The 23,909-nt window shown below is 46.3% G+C and overlaps 2 protein-coding genes across 2 annotated transcripts in view; both read right to left on the minus strand.

The window, feature by feature from the left end:
* Positions 1 to 4,510, minus strand: part of LOC139296478 (voltage-gated inwardly rectifying potassium channel KCNH2-like) — a 42,060-nt gene extending 37,550 nt beyond the window's left edge. The window contains exons 1-2 of the mRNA XM_070918886.1: positions 4,435 to 4,510; positions 512 to 742 (exon numbers count right to left, since the gene is read on the minus strand). Coding sequence (XP_070774987.1) covers positions 512 to 742; positions 4,435 to 4,510 — 307 coding nt within the window. The remainder of the gene's footprint in view (positions 1 to 511; positions 743 to 4,434) is intronic.
* Positions 4,511 to 10,188: 5,678 nt separating this feature from the next.
* The window catches only part of LOC139296063 (choline transporter-like protein 5-A), a 34,474-nt gene continuing 20,753 nt past the window's right edge, over positions 10,189 to 23,909 (minus strand). The window contains exons 5-22 of the mRNA XM_070918346.1: positions 23,295 to 23,379; positions 19,126 to 19,254; positions 18,888 to 18,948; positions 18,192 to 18,315; positions 17,999 to 18,082; positions 16,691 to 16,803; positions 16,438 to 16,569; positions 15,191 to 15,290; positions 15,006 to 15,098; positions 14,097 to 14,184; positions 13,423 to 13,691; positions 13,225 to 13,319; positions 13,019 to 13,122; positions 12,812 to 12,885; positions 12,608 to 12,678; positions 12,359 to 12,447; positions 12,071 to 12,155; positions 10,189 to 10,286 (exon numbers count right to left, since the gene is read on the minus strand). Coding sequence (XP_070774447.1) covers positions 10,189 to 10,286; positions 12,071 to 12,155; positions 12,359 to 12,447; positions 12,608 to 12,678; positions 12,812 to 12,885; positions 13,019 to 13,122; positions 13,225 to 13,319; positions 13,423 to 13,691; positions 14,097 to 14,184; positions 15,006 to 15,098; positions 15,191 to 15,290; positions 16,438 to 16,569; positions 16,691 to 16,803; positions 17,999 to 18,082; positions 18,192 to 18,315; positions 18,888 to 18,948; positions 19,126 to 19,254; positions 23,295 to 23,379 — 1,894 coding nt within the window. The remainder of the gene's footprint in view (positions 10,287 to 12,070; positions 12,156 to 12,358; positions 12,448 to 12,607; positions 12,679 to 12,811; positions 12,886 to 13,018; positions 13,123 to 13,224; positions 13,320 to 13,422; positions 13,692 to 14,096; positions 14,185 to 15,005; positions 15,099 to 15,190; positions 15,291 to 16,437; positions 16,570 to 16,690; positions 16,804 to 17,998; positions 18,083 to 18,191; positions 18,316 to 18,887; positions 18,949 to 19,125; positions 19,255 to 23,294; positions 23,380 to 23,909) is intronic.

The following is a 23,909-nucleotide window of genomic DNA, read 5'->3' on the forward strand; positions in this document are numbered from 1 at the left end:
AGAAAATAATATGAAGAAAATAATATGAAGCAAATTAGAAAAATGTGGGCACCACGACAAATCAGCCCAAAATTTGGCCAACAAACCCGAGCTAGGTTTAACCGACCATCCTACAGCCACCTAAATAGGGTTAGGCCCAATTTGGCAACGTGTCGAGTTATTTTCCAGTGCGTCAACCAATCAGGGGCCGCCGGGGGAAAGGCGAACGTGTTACACAGGCCGACGTCGGGCGGAGATAAGCGCACACAGGGGAAAGACTGTAGGCGGCGCTTTTTTTATTAGTCGTCGCACGTTTCTGTTATAATGTATGATTTATGTGAGAGTAACAACTTCGGGTTATACACACACACACACACACACAATGTATGTATTTGTATCTCGTCAGTTAACGATTAATGATCGGTTCACGAGTTACACCACCAGACCTCCTAAATGAAGTTGGAGAGTCAAACCTTACCAAAGCTGATGCAAATAACGACTGAATCTACGAAAAATCTCGACCGGATCGTACCGTCTTTGGTGTAGAGGGCGATCTCCACGTTGCGCTCCTCGGCCCCCAGCAGAGCTTTAGCCATCTGGGCCACCGCCGGTCTCTTGGTGTGAGGTCCGTACAGGAAGCTGCAGGTGCAGGACTTCTGCATGACCTCAGCCCGGGTGTAGCCGCACATCCCACAGAAGGCGTCATTGCAGAAGATGATCGCGCAGTTCTCCACCTGGGCGTTGGCGATGATAAACTTTCGATCTGTGGAGGAGCGGGAAGGAGGGGAGAGGATCAGGAAGACAAATACCCCCCCCCCACAAAAACACACACACACACACACTCATATAGTCCGTCAGTGTCTGAACAATGTACTCAGATCAGATCATTTCTGAGGTCTATGAAGCGATCTTGTTTTCACAATAATTTTCCAAGGTCGGAGCAAGGCCATGGGAAGTAGGGGTGCGGAGGGGGCTGCAGCACCCCCTGGCGGACGGTAGGGGACCTGCAAGTTCAATATAAATGGAAAAAAATATATATATATATATAAAAATGTCATCGGTTATGTTTATATTCTAATGATATTTTGATTTCAGTAAGCGGCTAATAACAGATCCTGGGTCCTGGGTGACGTTTAGGTCTCAAGTGTCAGGTGCTCGTTCAGGTGCGCAACCGTGGCAACAGCACGAGAGAAAATGGAGGCACAGAAAGCGAATTTCGGATTTCTTTCTGAATCCTTCGAAAAGAGCAAAACCTGGTGGGTCAGGATCAACGACTGCAACTGACGGCGGCACCTGCAGCACACACGGTGGCGGCCCGAGTGCCTCGGCGAACTCTTTGCCAAGAGGAAGCTAGCGTATCGGCATGAGGTAAAACGCCGCTTTTTCACGCACTGCCACCGTAAAGTAGGCCTAAAGTCCGATGATGCCGATGTGGATACTAAATATGTCAATGGTCGATGCTCTCATCATCAAGATATTTTGTGAATTTGTGAATTCTTGGTACTAACACTAGATACCACCAAAGTATGGAACTTTTCCATACCTACAAATAGTGGCTTTAACATAAAGAAATAGATTGCAGAATAAGTAATATTAACAGTATTTGTCATGAATCCTAGGAATGTCACGTTTTACTCGCGGATGGCGGTGCTTGTGATGTATCTGGGTGACCATTGAAGCCGGCCAGGTCGCCTCGAAAGTTGTTCAAAGGAAGGTTCACACCAGAGGATGGCTCTTGACCATTTTGGTGACCTGGACCATATTACAGTTAGTAGCACATTCGGCTACTGGTCGTCAGCCATTGCAGCAACGGACAGGTCTGCACATTCTGCACTTGTTCCAAATGTCGGGAAGTGGAGGGATGAGGTCTTTGGGTGACCTGGATGGCGGCTTCGGGGTTACCCGCTGTGCATTTCCAAAAGGAGATTCAGCGTCAGGATTTTAAAGAAATAGCTTACAATAGAGTGCTGCAGGGAACAAAAAGCGAATGGGATTTTGGATAACTGCAGAAAATAAGCTCTGTGGCAAAACAAAAAGTTTATGATACTTTTTTGTTCAGCGAGATAATCTTCACTGATGAACACCACCTTTCATGATTTTTGAAGCGTAAACGGAATCGCCAGAAGTAAAAAGCTAACGTTAGGCTATAAAGGAACTACAAAACGGTCGCGTTACTTCAACATCACCACCGCTGAGCTTCACTTTTAAGAGACCATAGATAGATATAGATATATAGACAGATAGATATAGAGTATAAACACGTCGAGGCTGTAAAGGCGGACTAGTGAGTAGATGACTTTCCATGTTCGGCATGTTTAATGTCCGCGACAACCTCTGTAGTCTCATTTAGCCGCTTGTTAGCAACCGCCTTTTTTAAGACACGTAAAAGCTTCAAAATTCGCGAGTGGGGGGGTATCTGCTGACGCATTTTTTTGCCGTAGAACAAACCTTTACGGTGTAACTTTACGTCCATTTTTACAGTATGCATATAACAGCAAGATCTTGCACTTACCTTCTATTTTTACACACTCAATTTGCCTTTGATTGGAAAATGAATTTCCCGAGGCAGCAGTAGTTTCTGCTGGCAACAATGTTTCACAAATCTCAATCTCTCAAACTCACACACAAGTTTCTCCGATAGTTTTTTTCCCCCCTCCATTAGCAGCCACGAAATGAAGCATGAGCTAACATCATTTCAAGCTAGCGCCGAAAGAGAAAAACGCACTCGAAAACACGTCGAATAATGGTCCTTCTTAATCTTCTCATAAACAAACCAGTATCGCCGAACAAGGTAACTACCCCCTGGATAGCTTTAACTATGCACTTCCAACGGGTATAATCGCCTTTTACCCACCACTGTTTAAGCTAGCTTGCGTACACGCAGCACTCTACGTTCTCTCGTTTCCCAATGCCGGCTACAGACTCTTTCTACAGGTGTCTGGCACCTTCTATTGGACATTTAGCCAAACTGCACCATTAGTCCTACCTTTCATTTAACTGATGACCTCTTCAATTTATGGGGCTTACATAAAAAAAAATAAAAAAAACATTAAATAAAAAACACAAAAACACTGACTTCAAGACGAGTGGACCGGAAGTGTTTAAAATTGCGAACTCATTTCCGGGTTTTAGGACTCATTCGCATGTTTCAGTTTAAACGAGCGACCGCGTCAACTGGTGACTTTCAGCCGAATGCGTCAGTTGTTGTTGTCGTTACCAACGGCTGTTAAAAAAACACCAAGAGAACCACGCAGCTGTCCCCGTGAGTTGCCTCAGTTGTTCGGTTGCTGACCAAAAACACGCCCCGTCTTATTTGAGGAGAACGCGCCACGCCCTAACGCTCGGTTTGCGTTCGGAACGTTGCGCGTTAGTCACGGAATTTTGTTGAAAACGGGAAGAGGGCAGGCTGCGTCGTAACCGCGGCAACAACGGACGCATTCGGCCTGCAGGGCTGCAACGGTAAGCACGCGGTAAAATCGTGAAAATCCAACGTGCCGTTCTCTTTCCTGCCACTAGGGGGTCTCACGGGCGTCTCCCTCGTCATCGCTCTACCTGGATGCAGGTGGCGCGATTCTCCTTAAGGAAGTTTTGATTGGACTTTACAACCATTCAGCTATCAAAGTCCAATCAAAACTTCCATGAAGCGATGGTCAGGTAATCAGGAAGTGGGACTCCCTCACTTTCCTTGGGGGTGTACAAACAGAGGAACTAATTATTGTGACGTGTCGTTATTCCGATTCACGGAGACTCGTGAACCAACCTAATGATTCACTGATACAGTATCTCCCCGCCTGTAACTCATCATTATCAACTGTCGTCCTCAACTGTCCCCGCGCGGTTCTGTTGCAGTTGTTCAGGAAGTCAGTATTCTTTGCAGGGTTTATTAAAAAATGTCTTCCATTTATTGTTGCTTCTAATTTTCCTTAGAGTCAGGAACGGTACTTTAAAACATTTTTTTTTTTTTACTATATTTCTTCTTCAATTTGAAACTTCGTGAAGGGGGGGGGGGGGTTCCGGTAACACATTTATGTTGGTGAGGTAGGAAACCACATTTACATTTGAGTTTTGAGGAAAACCACATATGAATCTCATCATTTTACATGGAAATGTTCCGCATGAGTGAAATACACTCAGCTGATGAGTTTTGTTGTTGTTGCTGTTGTTGTTGTTTTCCAGATTGAATGAGATAAATGAACGGCTGATGCAGATCCTATGGAGCAGCCAATGCAGTTAATAAACGCCTCTTGTAGCCTAATTAACCAGTAACTATAATCGGGTTGCCATGGAAACATTAAAAAAAGAAAACATAATAAGAGCTACACCTGAAAATCTAACAATCCAGTTATACTTTGTTTCTAAACATAACCCCCCCAAAAAAGGAGGCTTTACGTCATTTTTTCACTGAGACTTTTTTGCATCATCTCTCTCGCTGTCACGCCGGATCCTTGTACTCACTCTGCCCCTCGAACTTGCGGATGATGGTGTCCAGGAAAGTGTTCTGGGGCGCCACATGGCCCCGTCTCACCGGCATGGTTCGGGACCCGGTGCCGGAGCCTCCTACTGCCTCCGATTGGCTGAAACTCGAGCCGTTCCGACCCCGTCAACGCGGTTGGGGCTTCTTTTTCTTTCTTTCCTTCCTTCTTTCTTTTTTGTTGTTGTTGTTGTTGTTTGGGTTTGTCTGTCCCGACCACGTCCCCTCCCTCCCTCCCACCAACTCTCCCCTCTCTCGCTCGCTCGCGCTCTGTCCTACCCGGACAGCACAGGGGCCCGCCCATGACCCGAAGAAGCATTCTGATTGGTCCGGGAAACAGGTAGACTGTGTGGGATTATTATCTATAAACTATTACTGTTATTATTAGCAGCCATCACAGCTATTAGTACTGTGTCAGCAGCAAAACAAAACAAAACAGTTTCAGGTAGATGGGGGGCGGGGCGGAGGGGGGGGGGGGGGGGGGGGGGGGGTTACATCATCAGGTAGTGTGTGTGGCGGGTTGGATGGATTATGATTAATGAAGTTATTGCAACTAAGGTTCAGGAATAAGACCACATCCTTTTTCACGCTCATCAATCCGATGAAGCAGCAGCTCATCGAGAGCCCCGGGTCCCTGGCTCCTCCAGCCACATCATGATTCTCCTCAACCCCCTTCATCCCCCTCCCCCCCCCCCCCCACCCCCCCGACCCCTAATCATCCTACCGTACTCGACCCTCATCCTATATTGCCAGGATCTATCCGAATAAATGACCTTTTATACCTCACTAATGGCGTGGTCTTTGTCAGTGAATCGGTTAATAAATTGTGTAAGTACAGATAAAGTCATTGGTTCAGGACCGCGGTTGGCCTGAGGGAAGAAACTCCTCCTCATCCTCTCGGTTATGGCCTTGAGGCAGCGGCAGAGAAGAGTCCGTTGTCGAGGCGATGGAGGTCTTTTATGATCCTCTCAGCCCTCGTCCTGCACCTCCTGGTGTAAATGTCTTGCGGGGCTGAGGGACGCTGCTCCCAAACCAGGCAGCGATGCCGCCTGTCAGGACTTTCACTACGGTGCAGGTGTAGAAACTCTTTAGCACCTTAAGGGGCAGCCTGAAGACCCTTAGGCGTCTGAGGTGGTAGAGATGCTGACGGGCTTTGCTCGTGAGAGGACCACGATAAGTCCCCTGTGATGCAGACGCCGAGGTGTCTGAAGCTGACCACCCTCTCCACCCGGGCCTCGTTGGTCCTGAGGGGTTGCTAGTTTCAGCTCCTGCTTCTTCCCAAAATCAACTATCAGCTCCTTAGTCTTGCTGACTTTCACAGAGAGGCTGTTCCTCTGGCACCAGTTCTCCAGGTGAGTCCGACCACACAATCAGAGGGCTCAGGACGCATCCTCAGGGGGCTCCTGTGTTGATGGTGTGGAAGGATGGAGGTGTGACTGCCCTTCGTGACGAGTCCGGGGGGGGGGGGTAATTGCATTAAATGCTGAGATGTCGCCCGCAAACAGCTTACTTAGGCCTTTGTATCCCCTAAGGAACGTAGACCACTGACGAAAGCCCTCCATCCTCTCTTCTCGTGCCTTTCGATACAGTTGTTGCCATGACAGCCTCTCAGCCCCCCCCCTCCACTAACAGCTTTTTCAACATAATTCCCCCTCTCGATGTCCAGGTGGGCCAGGGCTGTGTGTATGAGGTGATCTACGGCGCCGTCCGTGGTTCTGTTGAAGCGGTAGTGTGGAGGCGATGAAGTCTTTGACCACCTTTCCAAAGCACTCAAACTTTCTTCGTGAAATCTGTTTGGGCCTCCTCTGACATAAATAACTGTATCCCCCATTGTCCCGACCTTAAGACCCAGGTCGGGACAAAATTAAATGTATACACAATGTGAGACAGTTGCCAGTGAGTTTATTACAAACTTATTTGTAGGCTTCACTCTGCAGCATCCCACAATATTCTCATCTACAGGTGACTGTGTTACTGAAACAAAAATTGCCCTCAAGAATTTGTACCAATGTTTGTTGAAAAGCCATTTCAATTATTTCTCTATTTCATATTTACGTGTATGTTGTGTTATATTTTACGTTTCATTAAAAATGTTCTCGTGTGCTGTAAGAGCTGACGACCCATGAAGGAAACGAATACAAGGTGGTGGAGGGCCAGTAAATGCAAAGTAGTGAACATAAGCGCCACCTGCTGGTTGATGAACAAACAACCTCAAAACCGCACATGTCCTGCATCTAGTGTGTTAAATTCCTCTCGGCACATGACTGACGAGCACCAGAGAACAATCGTCACACACTTTTAATAAGTAACGAAAATGGAAATGCAGTTTATATAAAGTATATAGATGCACATCATAGTGTGCAATGTATGTTCAGCTTCAGCAACACAGCAGGTTGTGGAGGACACACTTTGCTACACATACACATTACCCCACGAGAATTATCGACAACCAAAATTCACAAGTCACACAGAGGCATTGAAAGCATCACCAAGTGCAATGACTGGCACCGTGACTAGTTCAGCCGGACCTCCAGTAGGATAAGACATGAGGCTGTGGTGTTCCAGGTCCCCCAGAAACATTCCGTCCAGTTATGATTAACAACTGGTCTTTTAGTGCGGACGTATGACGGAACGCTGGTTGCCACGGGTGACTATATGTTCAAGAAGCTCTCTCTAAAACCGCCGTTTGACGTTTGAGAAACTATCACTCGATGATTTCTGAAAAACTGGACAAGAGACCACAGAGGAACGGATCCTCATCATCGGGCATAGGTGCAGAGACAGGATTGATCCTCCCTACTCCTGGAACCTGGAGATCACGCCGCAGTTCGGGCATGACTTCCTGTGGGTTTCTATCCCTTAAAAGAAAACAATTCAACCAAAACGTGATAAATCTTGTACACACGCTTTTTGAGACTAGTAGGACTATGGTTTTTATATCATCCATTGTATCTGGGAATCATGTACTGTGGGATCATAAGGATGTTAGAAGCTAGAATCAACGAAAGAACTGTGATATGACTGACCTGCAACCACACCAGCGTTTCGTCCGAATCCTCCCTTTTGCAGTAGAGGGTCGGCGAGTACGTGTTCACATTCCTCGCATTTGGGCCCCTTTCCGGATCAGGCGCTTGGGAAAGCCATTCAGTACCTTTGCATCTCTTGACTGCTCTACGACAGCCTGGGGGAGTTCAGCAGGGGGGTTGTTTTTACTTGCTATGAGGTACCTCACCATCCGTGCCAGAACCTTCCATTTCACTTGGGTTCTGTTCTGTGGTGTGCTGTGGTGGAGGGCTTCCCTCTAGTTCGGTTGTTTTCGACCCTCCTGAACAGTTGCCTTTTTGTAAGGTGGTAGAGATACCAACTGCTTTAAGATTGCCTTGCTTTGGAACAAGGACAATGCCAGCTGTTTCGCTTGCTATCATATGCTGTCACAACCCTTCCAAGCCTACTATAGTAAGACACTTTGGGCCCGTACTGTGAAGCAGGATTTGAGCTTAGCGAGGTGACTTCAAGGTTAACCCTGGGTTTTCAGGGTTACACTTCTTACCAGGGTACATCACCATGGTAACTTAGGCCATAAACCTAACCTGCTCCAGAGCAGGGCATGTTCAAGATAACAACGCGTATAAAAGCACAGCCCTACTGACCAATCAACTCTCTTGGAAAATGGCGGTGTTTTTAAGAGAGATATAGATTCTGGCTTATGTGTGCATTCCATTGTGCCTTTGTACACCGATAGCGTCCTCCAGCAGAGACTGATTGAGGCACTAAAGCCATAAGAATCACATTCAGAGCTCCTCGGGCAGTGACATTAGGAACCTGATGTATTCACACAGCGGTGACTTCCTGCATTTGGCAGCTGCAGCTGTCTTGCTTTTAGCCTGACTGATGTGTTTGACTTCTTCGTATTTGTCTAACATTATAGTTTGCCCTTTATTTGTAAAATATGCCGCTCTGCTGCCTGTAGACTCGTCCACATTTGCGACTGGCCTGGATGCCGCAAACACCGGCCCTTTTGTGTGAACGCGCTCGTGGCCAGAATGGGAAACACCTGGGTCGACTTACCAAGCTGATAACCACCGTGACCACTTAGCGGGATCGCGGTTGTTAGGCTTAGTGAAGCCAGACAGCCAAAGGATATCCTGGATATGTTGAACCTGCATCGTAGTACAGGCCTCTGGTGATTTAGGGAGCTGTATCTGAGGTATTGCACTGACTGGTTGCTCTTTGGGGGCCTCTGGAAACGTCGTCGTGTTCATCTTAACTATCTTATCCGAACTGTCTTACAAGCTGCGTAGGCCCGCCACATCTTCAGCCTACTTGATGATGGTTTTTAACTAAATTCACCAACTTGAGACTGGAACAATGTGCCTCGTGTCATATTTTGGAGTAACCCAGCCCAAAGACAAAACAAAATCGTCACAACTAAATTCTGGAACATTGTTATTCTTTTTTTTTTGTTTTGTTTTAATTAAGAACATTGTGTTATATTGGAATCAACTTAACAAGTAACAAAACAAACCCACATTACAAATACAAAAGCAATCCATCTTATAAGAATGAACAGGGAGTATATATATCAGTATAAATAGTTTGAAACAGCCTTTTAAAAAAACATGAGCCTTGACGTCACATAGAAAAAGAAAATCATTGAGACTTAAACTGAGCAGAGAAAATTTGGCCACATAATATTCCAGATCAGAATTGTCTGCGTACAGCCATCGATTTAGCATCATTTGCTTTTATCCAAAGTGCTTTACAAGGTTTTTGCCATTCACGCGCACACACACACACATACCGATGGCAGCGAGTGCCAACCATCAGGAGCAATTTGGGGTTCAGTGTCTTGCCCAAGGACACTTTGACATGTGGACGGGAGAAGCTGGGGATTGAGCCGGACATGTCAAGACTGGACTATCTGAAAAGGAAGCACTACTCCAGAATTTGACAAAGTCCTGATAAGCTCATGGGTTCGAATCTGCAGAGAGGTGTAGATGTTCTTGTACCGTGTACTGATTAAATGATACAGTCACAACTGGGTAGTTTCCCCATTTATATCCAAATCCATGTCCTTTTGGAACAGTCATCCAAAACACACAACACATACACATGTTTAATAAAAAAAAAGGAGTTTTTTTCAAACACTGAATACAAAACAAAGTTCTTCTTACATTGGTGGTACAGGGTGCCACTGCAGAGGGCTTCAGGAGAAAGAAGAAGACCAAAAGAACGTGGTCCTGACTCAAGCAGCTGCCTCATTTTAGTGTAAATTTTATCTAGTTTCTGATTCCTATTGTAAAACTGTCTGGTGTTGTTCTGTGGTCTCATCTTTGTTCAGTGTTGGGACCTTGACATCTCTTGGATTTGGCCGGGTGAAACCAGTCCAGGACTTGTTTGTCCAGACTGGCTGCTGATGCATCATTCCTCTCCAGGTCATCGCCTGGTTGGACCGATCAATGGATGGATGGATAGATTGTGGGGGGGGGGGGGGGGGAAACAGCAGGTATGGACGGACGACGGGTAGATGGGTTGCGGCAAATAGATGGATTGATGTATGATACATGGGTGGATGAAGGGGCATGACGGAGATGGAGGGAGTCAAAGATGGAGTTCAAGTTTGAGGATAAACTTAGTCTCATATTTGTTCAGTGTGGGGACCTTGACATCTCTTGGATTTGGCCTTGTCTGTCTCTGACCAGACTGGCTGCTGATGCGGCGCATAGGAGGGCCGCATATCAACGTGCCTGACTGGATTTTCCCAGAATTCTGTGCAGCTCTGGGGACATGAGGAAAGGTTTTTCTGAACTACCATCATTCCTCTCCAGGTCATCGCCTGGTTGGACCAATCAATGGATGGATCGGGGGGGGGGTAAGTATGGGAGAAACAGCAGGTATGGACGGACGACGGGTTGATGGGTTGTTGATGAATAATACATGTTTGGATGAATGGGTATGATGGAGACGGAGGGAGTCAAGGATGGAGTTCAAGTTTGAGGTTAAAAGGTCAAATCAAGGTACAGAGGGGAAGTAGAACGGCAGGATAGCAGGGTGATTTTAAATGGGGTGGAGACAAAAATGGCAAAAAGAGGTTTGTTAGTTAGTGTTGTTAAACACAGACATGCAAAAGAAGATGATCACCTTGGTCCAGTTGTTCAAAAGTAAATCCGATCGGATTTACGGCTGTCGGATTGGATCAAATCTTGAAAATGGGTGGTTCGAAAAGGAGATCTGAATTCTGAAAACCAGATCCTGTCACCAATCCTGTTTTTAAACTGGACAAAACCCTCAGTTTGTGTTGTTCAAAACCTTTTAGTAGGATTTGGAAACAAAAAAAAACAGAATTATTCTGATCCCAGCTGAAGGGTGGATTCAGGATCAAAATGTCATAAAAAACTTTGAAACTGATCAAAAATACATGAAGTTTAACAACATTTATTTACATTTTGCGCTCGGTTTGTTGAACTGTTACCGTGATGAAGTAAAAATGAATTACATTCAATGATCATTTACCACTGTACATGATTTACAATGAAACAATCGTCAGAGATGAAGCAGTCCAAAGTTGATCCCTCATCCCACATCTGGTCAGTGGACATTCAGTTTGGTCAATTCAAAGTTAAAAATGTGTATTTGTGGTAAATTCCTATGTTTGTTCTAATTTACTTATAGTGGGTTCAGCTGAAAAGTCTGACAATTTAAAAAGGTATTAAAGATGGAAGAGCAACTTCAATTAAAAACACTCAACGTGGCCCCCTGCTGGCCGTGACCTGTTGTTACCATTCAGAGTGCTGCTGATCCAGGATTTGGTGATCCTAAAAAGTTGGATTTTTGGATCAGGGGTGATCCCGATCCAATTATTCTTTGAAAAACAAGTAAGCCAGAATTACCTGGTCCTGGTTAGAAGAAAAAAAAAGGGATTTCCAAATGCGGATCATTCTGATCCAGATTACATTTTTTTTAAACAACTGGTCCCATGTGATTAAAGACTACAGGGTTCACTCAAATCAGTGCAGCCATCTTTTTTTTTTTTCCCCCCAGAACTCAAACAGTGCCTTGACCTGTTGCAACATCCAACCAAAGTAATACATACTATGGGTGGGATAAATGAACCCATTCTTATTTTAAACATAAGTCAGGCTACTCAGAAATGTTCTCGGACCGTTTTAATGACAAAACAATTGCACAACTTGAAACTGTTGTTGTTGAATGGTGAAAGTGTATATGTTCCAGGGACATAAGACATTATAAGTGATGTTCCTGTTTACACTGTAATCAGTGAAGAATTGTTTATACCAGATGGAGACGCCACTGTCACTGAGAGAGAGAGAGTTAAGTAGTTTAAGTGTGTGTTGCCTGTTGTGTCCTGATTTGACTTTTTGATGGCTGCGAGAACAAGAGGGGGTATTTGATGTGAAATTGCATCGACTAGATTCAAAGGCAAGCAGGAACGTTCTGCCAGAAATGAATTTTGAAGAGTTAAGTAGAATAACTGTCGTGTTTCTCGAGTGAGCGAAGGCAGAAACCCTCGGTTTCCTTGGCGTGAAGGAATCCTACAGCTCAAGTACTGCAACTTTGAAACACATAATGTTCGTCTGAAAACAATCGCGTTGTACTTACAGAAGCAGAGGAAGAGCGTGTCAACACACATGGCGTAGACGCTGAAGAAACCATGAGCTATCAGGTAGGCTCCTATCACCACTGTCTGATGGGGGGGGTGGGGGGGGGGGACACACACAGGTTAGAAACACCACAGCGGGACTGCAGCTCTGGTTACAGACGACAAGAAACCTAAGACATAATCCCTTTGAGTTCTTATTAGTTCGGGGGCTGAACAAGGACAACATTTTCATCATGCATGTGAGTGTATGTACAGTACGTGTGTGTGTGTGTGTTTGTGACTCTGACCAGTAGGGGGACCCAGTAGTAGTTGAGATTGGGTACTTCCTCCTGGATAATAGGGATCTTCCTAGTGAAGAAGAAGAATGCGACCACACCTGAAACACACACACACACACACACACACACACACTGTCTGCATGAGCTCTCTGATCTGATTAAAAAATAAGCTGTGGGTTAAACACATTGGAAAGTGTGAAGTGGAACATGAACATGACAGTGGCACAAGACTTTTAGACCTTGCACCTTGTCACTCACCAACTCCTCCGGCTATCAGCACTTTGCCCAGAAACAACAGAAAGTCCGTCACTCTGTCCAAAACTGCGACCCTGTGGACACACAGTCAGGAAAGTTCGGCCTTTCCGCTCGTCGACTACAAGCTGCTTACAGTCACAGCGTCCGGAGGGAAAAAAGGTAACGTGACCGCTGAACTTGTCGGGACAGCCTTTAAAGCCTCCTTACCTGACCACGTTCCTCATCAGTAGGAGGAAGGCTTCTCTGGCTGAGGTGCAGAAGTTCTTCCCGTAGACCGCCACCTGGTGGAGAAGAGACAAAAGACACCGCTATCACAACAGCGCCAGGTTATTGTCGGCGAAATGAACGGCAGCATAGCTAGCGTTCATGCCACTCGTGCTGGAAAAAAAAAAACTAAAACTTTAACCAACTCACCATGATGTAAGCGTTGCGGTTCATGTAGCGTATGAATTTCTCCAAACACCAGAAACAGCATTTCAGACAGTGCATTATGAACTTGGACAAGCTGTTGTCAACACCTACGGGGGATCAACATGTCCAAGATCAGTACGGTGATAGCGGGTAGCAATTAAAGTAGTCGTGAGGACTTATGGAGAAACTGTGCATATGTGTGTGTGAACCTTTTAGTTTCTGCTCCAGGTATTCCAGTATGATCCGGACCAGTTGGGCAACTGAAAGAATTAGAGATCCAAACGCCAAAGACCCTGTGTGATACCTGAAGACAGACAGAGGAGGATCTCTTACACACAAGACATAGACTTGACGTGTGAAACTGATGAATCCCTAGTTCCCTGGTTCCTCTGAGCACGTGCCCTGACCTGATGACCCTGCTGAACGACGAAAAGAGCGGGCACGGCGTGATGTCCTGAGGCTTCCTCCTGGCCCAGTAGTAGCTGGCAAACGTCCCCGCCAGGGTGCACTGCTCCAGGGCCAGGCTGAAGTTGACCAGCCAGAGGAAGACCAGCAGGTTGGACAGCTGCAGCAGGAAGAGGTAGCGGTGGTAGGATGTCTCCCCGCCATAGAAGGCGAACAGACACTGAGAACTTAGACACGACTCTGATTTGGAGATGTTGGTTCGGTTGAAGGTCTGACGGAGAGAACAGAGTACAGAGGAGAGGTGGAGGTATGTCTTTAAGTCGGCGTCATATGCCTTTATTACACAGCAGACTGTACTCACACACTTAGCTACTAGCTAACTGCTTAGCTGAAGCATGCTGAACCCTTAAGTACACTCTATGCCCTATGCCATTTTACGCCCTTGTTCGTAGAGAGTCGATGTGATTGGCCAGTTAACGTGCTAGCTAACCCTGATTGGTTGTTTGATTCAGACCTCCAGTTTTTAAAAAAGACTAAATATAAAGGGGTGGGTGCTCACAGACTCGTATTTTTTTAAAAGGAGCCTTTCAATTAGATATTGTTCGTTATTTCAACCTACATTATGATTCAATAATATTGCCTACTGTAGCTTTAAAATGGAGATAATATACTGTACCTCAGGGTTGCAGGTACTGTTGGCGTAGGGGCAGCTCACATCAGGAGACATCACTTTGTAGACGGCTTCACCGGAGGATGCTAGGTAACTGGTTCCACAGGTTAAAGACTAACAAGCTGGTTAGCTGACTGCAGTATAGGTCATAAGCCCCGCCCCCCTCCATGTTAGCGGATGGGACATGGGCCAAACTAAAAAATGACATTTTCCCCAAAGATGGTTTCTGTCATTTTAGGCAGTTCTTATCGCGCTGATGTTTGTTCACGTTTGGTTTTAATTAGTTATTTGATGTTATAAAAACGGTGGGGGGAGAACATCATGATTGACAGCTGAGATTGTCGGTGGTGTGCTCGTGATTGGTTCGAGCGGGTGTATGGGCGGAACCTCCGTACCGTGGCTCCACCCCCCCCGATCACCACTGCGCAGACCAAATGACGGCTCCAAGTTTGGCTTCATTTTTTGCACAGAGGGAGGAAGTGGAGACACGTCGGCCATCTTTTATATACAGTTTGTGGTCATAACCGACGTAGCATGCTGTTGCTAGCTAGCTAACTAATGAATGTTAGCTCTGTGCCACCAAAAGTTGAAGATCGATTGATGGGTGGATGTCATGACATTGTTGGTTGAAATCGGTTAATTCAAGCTTACGTAAGCACACGTCATATTTTGTTTTACAGGAAGAAAACATGACTGGATTTTGATATAAGAATACAAAGACATTTCTTTTTTTGTAATTTCTTCGGCATATATTGTTAAATATGCGCACAGTATGAACGGGGATGTGACCCACGAGGGTCAAAAGGGAACATTTCACCTCATCTCGACTTTAAAATGTATCTCAGCCCTGAGCTACAAAACGTCACATGAAAAATAAACGTGTTTCTCTTTCCATTTTTTTCCTCTGAAGGATACACAGCAGTAACCGCCCAGTAGGAGATGCACACCGTCAACAAGAGAAAAGTGATGACTGGAAAGAACAGCGTGGACATGATGTGACCGATGGCTCTGCAACAAGAGAGAACCCATGAGACCAGGAAAACAACTGTCATTATACAGTACATTTATGAATAGATGGGTCTGTCTTTTAGAGGTCATACTTGCTGGCCTCTCTGAGCAGGGCGATAGCCACGCGGACTCTTCTCCGTAAGAAGATCAGCATCAACAAGATGGACGCTTCAGCCACTCCCAGAGACACCACTGACAAACAGACAACAGACCGTTCATGCCGCTGTTCAGGGACAGGGTAGTTTCACAGTTAGCTAGTTGTTTTTCCCATTTTTGCTTTTGCTCTAACAGAGTGCTGCAGGAATGAGTCCTAAAACCTGGAGATGAGTCAGCGTTTTTACACTTCCGGTTCCCTCGTCAGGAAGTCAGTGGGGTTTTTGGTCAGATGCCTGGAATAAGGTCTGTGGTTAACACGAGCTTAAGAGATTTCAACGTTTTATTCTACGACATAAAATGCGACAGTAGATACCCCCCACTCGTGAATTTTGAAGCTTTTACGTGTCTTTAAAAAAGGCGGTTGCTAACAAGCGGCTAAATGAGACTACAGCAGGGACATTAAACGTCTTCACGCCGAACACGGAAAGTCATCTACTCACTAGTCGGCCTTTACAGCCTCGTTGTGTTTATACTCTATATCTATCTGTCTATATATCTACATCTATCTATATTCTCTTAAAAGTGAAGCTTAGTGGTGGTGACCATGGTGTAGTTCCTTTATAGCCTAACGTTACCTTTTTACTTCTAGCGATTCCATCCCATTGGCTTTTAGTCGAGGTGAACCGGGGCGACGCTAACACACACTCTATTCCCCAAAAGTTGACTGCTTTGATACTGAATTATTATAGCTCCCATATAACGTAAACCAGCAGGGATGCAGCAGCCATTTATGACCAATTGGTTGACTTATATATACCCATACAATATATATAATCTTACAGTACTTAATTGGATTAAGGGAAATGTGGAGTACATTTAGTACACAGGTTACAAAAACATTATCTGACTGACTTCTTGAAAACTGAAAAATTGACTGTTGACATTTTATTTGAACAACTTCAGTGCTTTTTGGGCAGTAAGTCCTATCCAACAGCTTGTTTGAACTGAAAATACATAGGAAGGTAGGAGACTACAAACTCCCATTCCCAGATTGGAAATTGCTGCACTATCCATGCAAGAGAGAACGCATACAGTCCTCTTAAGCACTTTAAAAAAGACAGATCTTCTTGAAAACAGCACCTGAGAGATGCGCAGTTGCTCTTAACTTGACTTTTAAACTTAAACAGAACGCCAAACACTAAATATCCAAAAGTAAGAATCTCGATAGAACAGGCAGACTTACATAATATGATCCACGTCTGCGTGAGTTGGAGATAGACCTGCAGGTCAGTCTGCAGGCCGACGTCCACGATGGTGACGTCAGAGCCTGGTCTGTGTCTGATCTGGGACAACTCCACGGAGCAGTACCACATACCTGCACACCCGCACATACCGACACCCGGATACACATTCAGTGACGCATTTGAATTCTACGTTAGAATGATAACATTCAGGTGGAAATCCCTTTAAAACAATGTGAAGCCCTGAGCACGCACCGTACGCCAGCAGCAGTATGACAGTGAAGATGGTAGCCCACAACAGCAACCCAGCGGTGAACCTCAGCAGCAGGATGAAGACCAGGCTGACAGCCAAGGACAACAGCAGGCCTCTGTGACACATGTGCAGATACAGGTACTTTGAAAGCTTGTTGATGTAAACCTCACTGTTTACTGCCAGAGCTGTACCAAGTTACTGCTAATGCAAACAGGGCACTGCTGGCGACAGGCCTTTTTGTCGTGTGGAACTACTCGCTCAGTGTGTGGCATGTATTAACCACATATTATATATTTATACTGACTTCTTTATTAAAAACAACGCGCGTTTGTTTGGCTGCACTGTAAACACACACACACACCAGCTGCTCTTGTTTGCTGTAGTATAGACCCTTTTAATGCAGACGCCATGACTACGACATGGTGTTGGCTGGAGGCAAAAAACGAATCCCCTCAAAGCAGTCGGCTACATAACCTCCTGAAAATATATCATCTTGCTGTGTTGTTGGCTGCCAGAATGGAAGGAGTAATGGCTCCACGTTGACATTTTATCACATACGAGCTGCCGCTGCCGGTCAAACAAATCAAAGACAACTATGGTTAAACGCCATAAGACTAATAATAAATATTGTCAGTTGTAGGTATGGGTTAGTTAGTGAGTGGCCGTACACAGAGAAACTCCTAGTTTCTTCAGCCATTGTTAAAAAACAAGCCAACAAAACTTGCTAGCTAGCGTTTAGCTAACGTGTTCAGGGAATTACTCTGCCTGATGTTGCCACACATTAATAATGACACATTATTCATAACGTAGCCATTTGAGGACAATGCGGTGCTGATTTTAGGGGACAACACTTCAAGCCATTCTTCAGCCATTGTTAAAAACAACAAGCCAACAAAACCTGCTAGCTAGCGTTTAGCTAACGTGTTCAGGGAATTATTCTGCCTCCACCTAAGCTCCGCCCACAAAAAAACCCCTTATAATATTTACTAACAGAAAAGGGGTCTATTATCCCGCACTTGCTGTTACCACAGTAACCATGGGTGTCACCAAGTCAAGCAGGTGTGAAATCATAAAGATTACAACTTTAACTTGTGACAGACTGCTAAGGTGCGGCTACTGATTTGTTGAATCGGAAAATCAATGTAAATTTACTGTGGATGTTATTCAGAGAGGTCTGAAATGGTAGAACACTTGGAAAGAGAACTTAGAAACGATAGAAACATTTAAAAAAACATTGGAAGGAAAGTAGATATAAGCAGAACTGCTTCTGATAACTGTGCACACTATGTGTGTGTTGTTTGTGTAGTTACATGAGTATCCATGCCCATGACTTGGCATAATCTTCCACTATCTTCATGCCCAGCTCCCTGGTGTCCACTAGTCCTGTTATACCCCTGCATGGACGAGAGAGAAATGAGTGTTAATGTGCAAAAGTGGGAATTTGACGGGGGGGGGGGGGGGGGGGCAAAATACAAAAACATGTAAAAGAAGACGGTACAGTACTTGGCAGCATGTTGGAGTTCGGTAACACTGCGTGCCATTTCCAGGGCGTCTTTAAACCTGGTTCTGTTCGCTACAGTCACAGTCCCATTCAGAGTGATGAAGTCCGGCAGACATCTCTGGAGAACTGACACACACACACACACACACACACACACACACACACACACACACAGACAGACAAATCCTTATAATATTCAATATGAGCGCATTATACTTCAAAATATCAAGGTGAGAGGGACCTGACCATTTCCAGAGCCTACAGAGCCTAAACCTACCCCCCCCCCCCCCGGCCCCATAGTGGTGATCAGGCCCCGGTGTCGCCCCATTCTGGGGAGCCATTGGTTATGGAAGGGGTGAAGAGATTAACAATATATAATAGAAGATAGATAAATAGGTATACAAAGAAATCAACAAATGGCAATAATGATAATTAATTAAATGAGATAATAACAACCAAGCAAACAAAAAACCACTTGATTAGTGAGGAGGTCCTGTATAACACACTATTGAACTATTTTCAGGATGAAATCTCCAAAGTCCTCCTCTCCATCAATTCTGTAAATATAACCATATTTATGATATGATATATATATATATATATATATGAAGTGGGGACTTATACTGTGGCTATTTTGTAAATTCAAATACTGACATAATTGCAGTAGGTTGCTGGGGAGAGAGGTGTCTCATCCTTACATGGTCTGCTAGGTACAATCATGGAGGGACAGTCCTCATCGCGCAGAACCTGAGAAACTGGCTGGAAGAAACAGAGGAGAGACGGGAGGCTTAGAATAATAATAATAATAATAATAATGATAATGTAGCGTTCTGTTACTTTGGTCTTTGTGAAGACGTCTGGTCACAAACAAAAACGTCCAGCATGGTCTGAACTTTGAAAAGGCTCAGCGTGCACATCGTGCGTCAGCATCGGTACCTTGTCAGGGTTGTTGAAGCCAGGCTTGCAGAACTGTCGGTAATATTCCCAGTAACTCTTGCCGAGTTTGCGTTGCAGCTGCATCTCGGTGTAGGTGGCGAACTTGTCCGGGCACTTTGACACACACATCTGGAAGGAAATTCACACAAGACAGTGCGCTTTGTTCATGACATGGCTTTATCGCTGCCGACACCAATTCGCAGTCAGCTTGTAAACATCACGCTGCTTTTAGTAATAGTATGGTTAGTTTAGCCCTCTCTGTCCCAACTTAAAGGTCCCATATTGTAGAGAGTGAAACGTCCATGTCTTGTTTGATTATAAAGCGGGTCTGGGTGCTGTATAAATACTGGGAAAGGATCAAAACGCTCAGTCCACGCAGCCCTGTATTCAGACACTGCGCCCCTTCAACGAGCTGTTGGGACTTCTGTAAGGTTGTGATGTCACAGCACTCAGCCACGCACCCCCAGCAGGTCATCTGCTCCAGGCACAGCACCACCCACCAAGTACAGGGACGCTCATCCACCCGCTCAGTCTGTCTGAGTTATTGGAGCGCTCTGCTCAGGAACTACATCCAAGATGGCGCCGCGGATGGCTGCCTCGGTCTGTTGGAGCGCATTGTTTTGCCTTGTTTTGTTTGTAAACAGTGTTTTTTGTTTTGGTTCACGGAGCTCTTTCACCAGAGAAGAGCTCATGAACATCAGGGGAACATCTCCAGTGGATTTGTTTCCCGAATTTCTGGCACCTTTAACTGCTTTATGGGACATTCTGGTCAAAGGTGCTCTCACCTTTGCAGCTCAACGCCGACGTAGAGGGAAACGTGCCGGTGCGCTCGTGCGTCTTCGCCGGCGAGGACAACGCACACCGCTACCCGGAATATTTCTCTCTAACGTGCGCTCACTGGGGAATAAGATGGACGAACTCCAGCTGCTGATGAGGAGAAACAAGGACTTTTATTCATCTGCTGTTTTGTGCTTCACGGAGACATGGCTGGGGGAAAGAACTCCCGACGCGGCGCTGCAGCTGGACGGATTCCAGCTTCTCCGAGCGGACCGCGACGCGCACCTCTCCGGCAAAACAAAGGGTGGAGGGATTTGCTTCTACATCAACAGCAGCTGGTGTAACGACGTGACAGTGATGCGACGGCATTGCTCTCCTTCCCTGGAAACTTTTTTCATAAACTGTAAACCTTACTACTCCCCCCGTGAGTTCGCTTCATTCATTCTGGTCGGTGTTTACATTCCACCGGAGGCCAACGTGCAGGACGCACAGCGCGCACTCGCCGACCAGATACTGGAAACGGAGCAGACCAACCCGGACTCCTTAGTTATTGTCCTCGGTGACTTTAACAAAGGTAATCTCAGACATGAACTCCCAAAATACAAACAGTTTATTAAATGCCCCACCAGGGAGGGGAACACTCTGGATCACTGTTACACCACAGTCAGTAACGCTTTTCACGCCGTCACCCGCGCTGCACTGGGACACTCTGACCACGACATGGTCCACCTGATTCCCACATACAGGCAGAAATTAAAACTTTCTAAGCCTGTTGTGAGAACTTCGAAGAAGTGGACCAGTGAAGCTGCAGAGGACCTGAAGGCGTGTTTGGACTGTACTGACTGGGATGTTTTCAGGACTGCTACCAACAGTCTGGATGAGTACACAGAGGCTGTGACTTCATATATCAGCTTCTGTGAGGACTGCTGCGTACCAACTCGGACCAGGGTGAGTTATAACAACGACAAACCCTGGTTCACAGCAAGACTGCGACAGCTGAGGTTGGAAAAGGAAGAGGCGTTTAAGAGTGGCAACAGAGCAGAGTTTAAGGAAGCCAAGTACAAGTTTAGCAAGGCGGTGAGGGAAGCTAAACGACTGTACTCAGAGAGACTACAAGACCAGTTCTCCTCCAACGACTCTGCTTCTGTGTGGAGGGGGCTCAGGCAGATCACCAACTACAAGCCAAGAGCCCCCAACTCTGCTAACGACCGACGCCTCGCCAACAGCCTCAACGACTTCTACTGTCGCTTTGAAAGACAATGGGACAGTCCTGACACCATCCCCCACACCATCACCCACCAGCTCCAGCCCAACAGCCCCAACCCCCTCATCACACCTGGGGCTGAACTCTCACACCTCCTACCACCACAGCTGCCCCCCACAGCGCCCCCCACTCCTCCAGCATCGACACCTCTGTCTGTCCTTGAAAGAGATGTGAACAGGCTCTTCAAGAGACAAAACCCCCGGAAAGCTGCTGGACCAGACTCCATCTCCCCATCCTGCCTGAAGCGCTGCGCCGATCAGCTGTCTCCGGTGTTCACGGACATCTTCAACACCTCACTGGAGACATGCCACGTGCCAGCCTGCTTCAAGGCCTCCACCATCATCCCCGTCCCCAAAAAACCAGGGCCCACAGGATTAAATGACTACAGACCCGTCGCCCTGACCTCTGTGGTCATGAAATCATTTGAACGCCTGGTTTTGTCCCACCTCAAATCCATCACAGACTCTCTGCTGGACCCCCTGCAGTTCGCCTACAGAGCCAACAGGTCTGTAGACGACGCCGTCAACCTGGCTCTACACTTCATCCTCCAGCACCTGGACTCCGCAGGATCCTATGCCAGGATCCTGTTTGTGGACTTCAGCTCTGCCTTCAACACGATCGTCCCGGCTCTTCTTCAGGACAAGCTCTCCCAGCTGAACGTGCCTGACCCCACCTGCAGGTGGATCACAGATTTCCTGTCTGACAGGAAGCAGCACGTGAAGCTGGGGAAACACGTCTCAGACTCGCGGACGATCAGCACCGGCTCCCCTCAAGGCTGCGTTCTTTCTCCTCTACTCTTCTCCCTCTACACCAACAGCTGCACCTCCAGTCACCAGTCTGTCAAGCTCCTGAAGTTCGCGGACGACACCACCCTCATCGGACTCATCTCTGGAGAGGATGAGTCTGCCTACAGGTGGGAGATTGACCATCTGGTGACCTGGTGCAACAGCAACAACCTGGAGCTTAACGCTTCAAAGACAGTGGAGATGGTTGTTGACTTCAGGAAGAGCGCAGCCCCACCCGCCCCCATCACCCTGTGTGACTCTGCAGTGGACACTGTGGAGTCCTTCCGTTTCCTGGGCTCCATCATCAGCCAGGACCTCCGGTGGGAGCTGAACATCAGCTCCGTCATCAAGAAAGCCCAACAGAGGATGTACTTCCTGAGGCAGCTGAGGAAGTTTAACCTGCCACAAACAATGCTGGTTCACTTCTACACTGCCATCATAGAGTCCATCCTCACCTCCTCCATCACCGTCTGGTACGCTGCTGCCTCCACCAAGGACAGACGCAGACTGCAGCGTATCATCCGCTCTGCAGAGAGGGTGATCGGCTGCAACCTTCCATCTCTTCAGGACCTGTACTCCTCCAGGACCCTGAGGAGAGCAGGGAAGATCGCTGCCGACCCCTTCCACCCCGGACACCATCTGTTCGACCCCCTCCCCTCTGGCAGGAGGCTGCGGTCCATCAGGACCAAAACCTCCCGCCACAAAAACAGTTTCTTCCCCTCTGCAGTCAACCTGACAAACTCTCACTGACCCCCCCCCCAGAACACAAACACAAGCTATACGTTATATTAACGTACATCACCCCTGTCCCCACTGCGTTACATTAACGCACCCACCCCCTACTGGACACTTTATCTGGAAACTTTACTTTATTCTGGTCACTGCACTGTTGTTATTTATCTTATCTTATTTTTTATTTTTATTTTTATTCTTATTCTTATTTTAGCTTTTATATTCTACTTATTTGTTATCAAAACAATAGCACCTTCAGACCACAGCAAATTCCTTGTAATGTATGTTACTTGGCAATAAACAGTTTCTGATTCTGATTCTGATTCTGATTCTGATTCTGATTCAAGTGTTTGGAGGTTGTTCAGTTTGTCTCAAACGGCTTGTTTCAGACAGACAGGGGGGGACTGAGGGGCTGCATGAAGGGCCAGGAGAAGATACATAGGGACTTTTTTTCAACTGTGAATCATGCAGCGCTGCTCTAGTGGAGTCCCAGAATGAAAACACAAGAGCTGGAAATGAGCATCATATGGGACCTTTAAAACGGACATGATTAATCAGTTGTAGCAGATGTGGCCGTGATAAACAGGCAGGCACGCATCCTTAATGGTTACCTGAGTTGTGGGGCACTGCAGGTTGATGAGTATAGCCGGGTTGGTACATTTCAAGATGTTGAAATAGAATAGGATGGGCTTCTTCCTGCAAAAAAAAAAAAAAGAAGAAGAAAAAAAAAAAAGTTCAGGAGTTATTTTGCGATTACATGTCGTCATTTCACTTTTCTCTTGTCTGCTTCCTTTCAGTCAGTGATTTCCTACTGTGTCCCAGAATTCCTTTGAGCGATGACCCCACAGCAGAGAGCACAGATTGTTGCTTTATATCAAAAGCAGGTTAGAAACATCTTTAAACATAGTGGGCTGACCGCCTGGTTTGTAAAAAAACAAAAAAAACAAAGCACACGTCTGTGGTCCCTGCTGCGCTGTTTTTACTTCACTTCGTGAATTCCGAAATACCTGCTGGCGGCTCAACCTTACAAACGTGCGCTAGCGGAAATCCATTGTCGCAAACCAAACAGAACTGTGTTTTAAAATCGTCCTGGAGATCCGAAAGCTTGAAGCGCAAAGCCATGCGAGCTGAAAGCGGCGCTGTTTCCATTTGATGGAATGGTGCCGGAGCCAATCGTTTATCTTTACTGGGTTCTGCGCTGGGACGAGCCTAAATCTGAACAAACC

Source organism: Enoplosus armatus, chromosome 14 (assembly GCF_043641665.1).
Source record: "Enoplosus armatus isolate fEnoArm2 chromosome 14, fEnoArm2.hap1, whole genome shotgun sequence".
NCBI classification, from domain to species: domain Eukaryota; kingdom Metazoa; phylum Chordata; class Actinopteri; order Centrarchiformes; family Enoplosidae; genus Enoplosus; species Enoplosus armatus.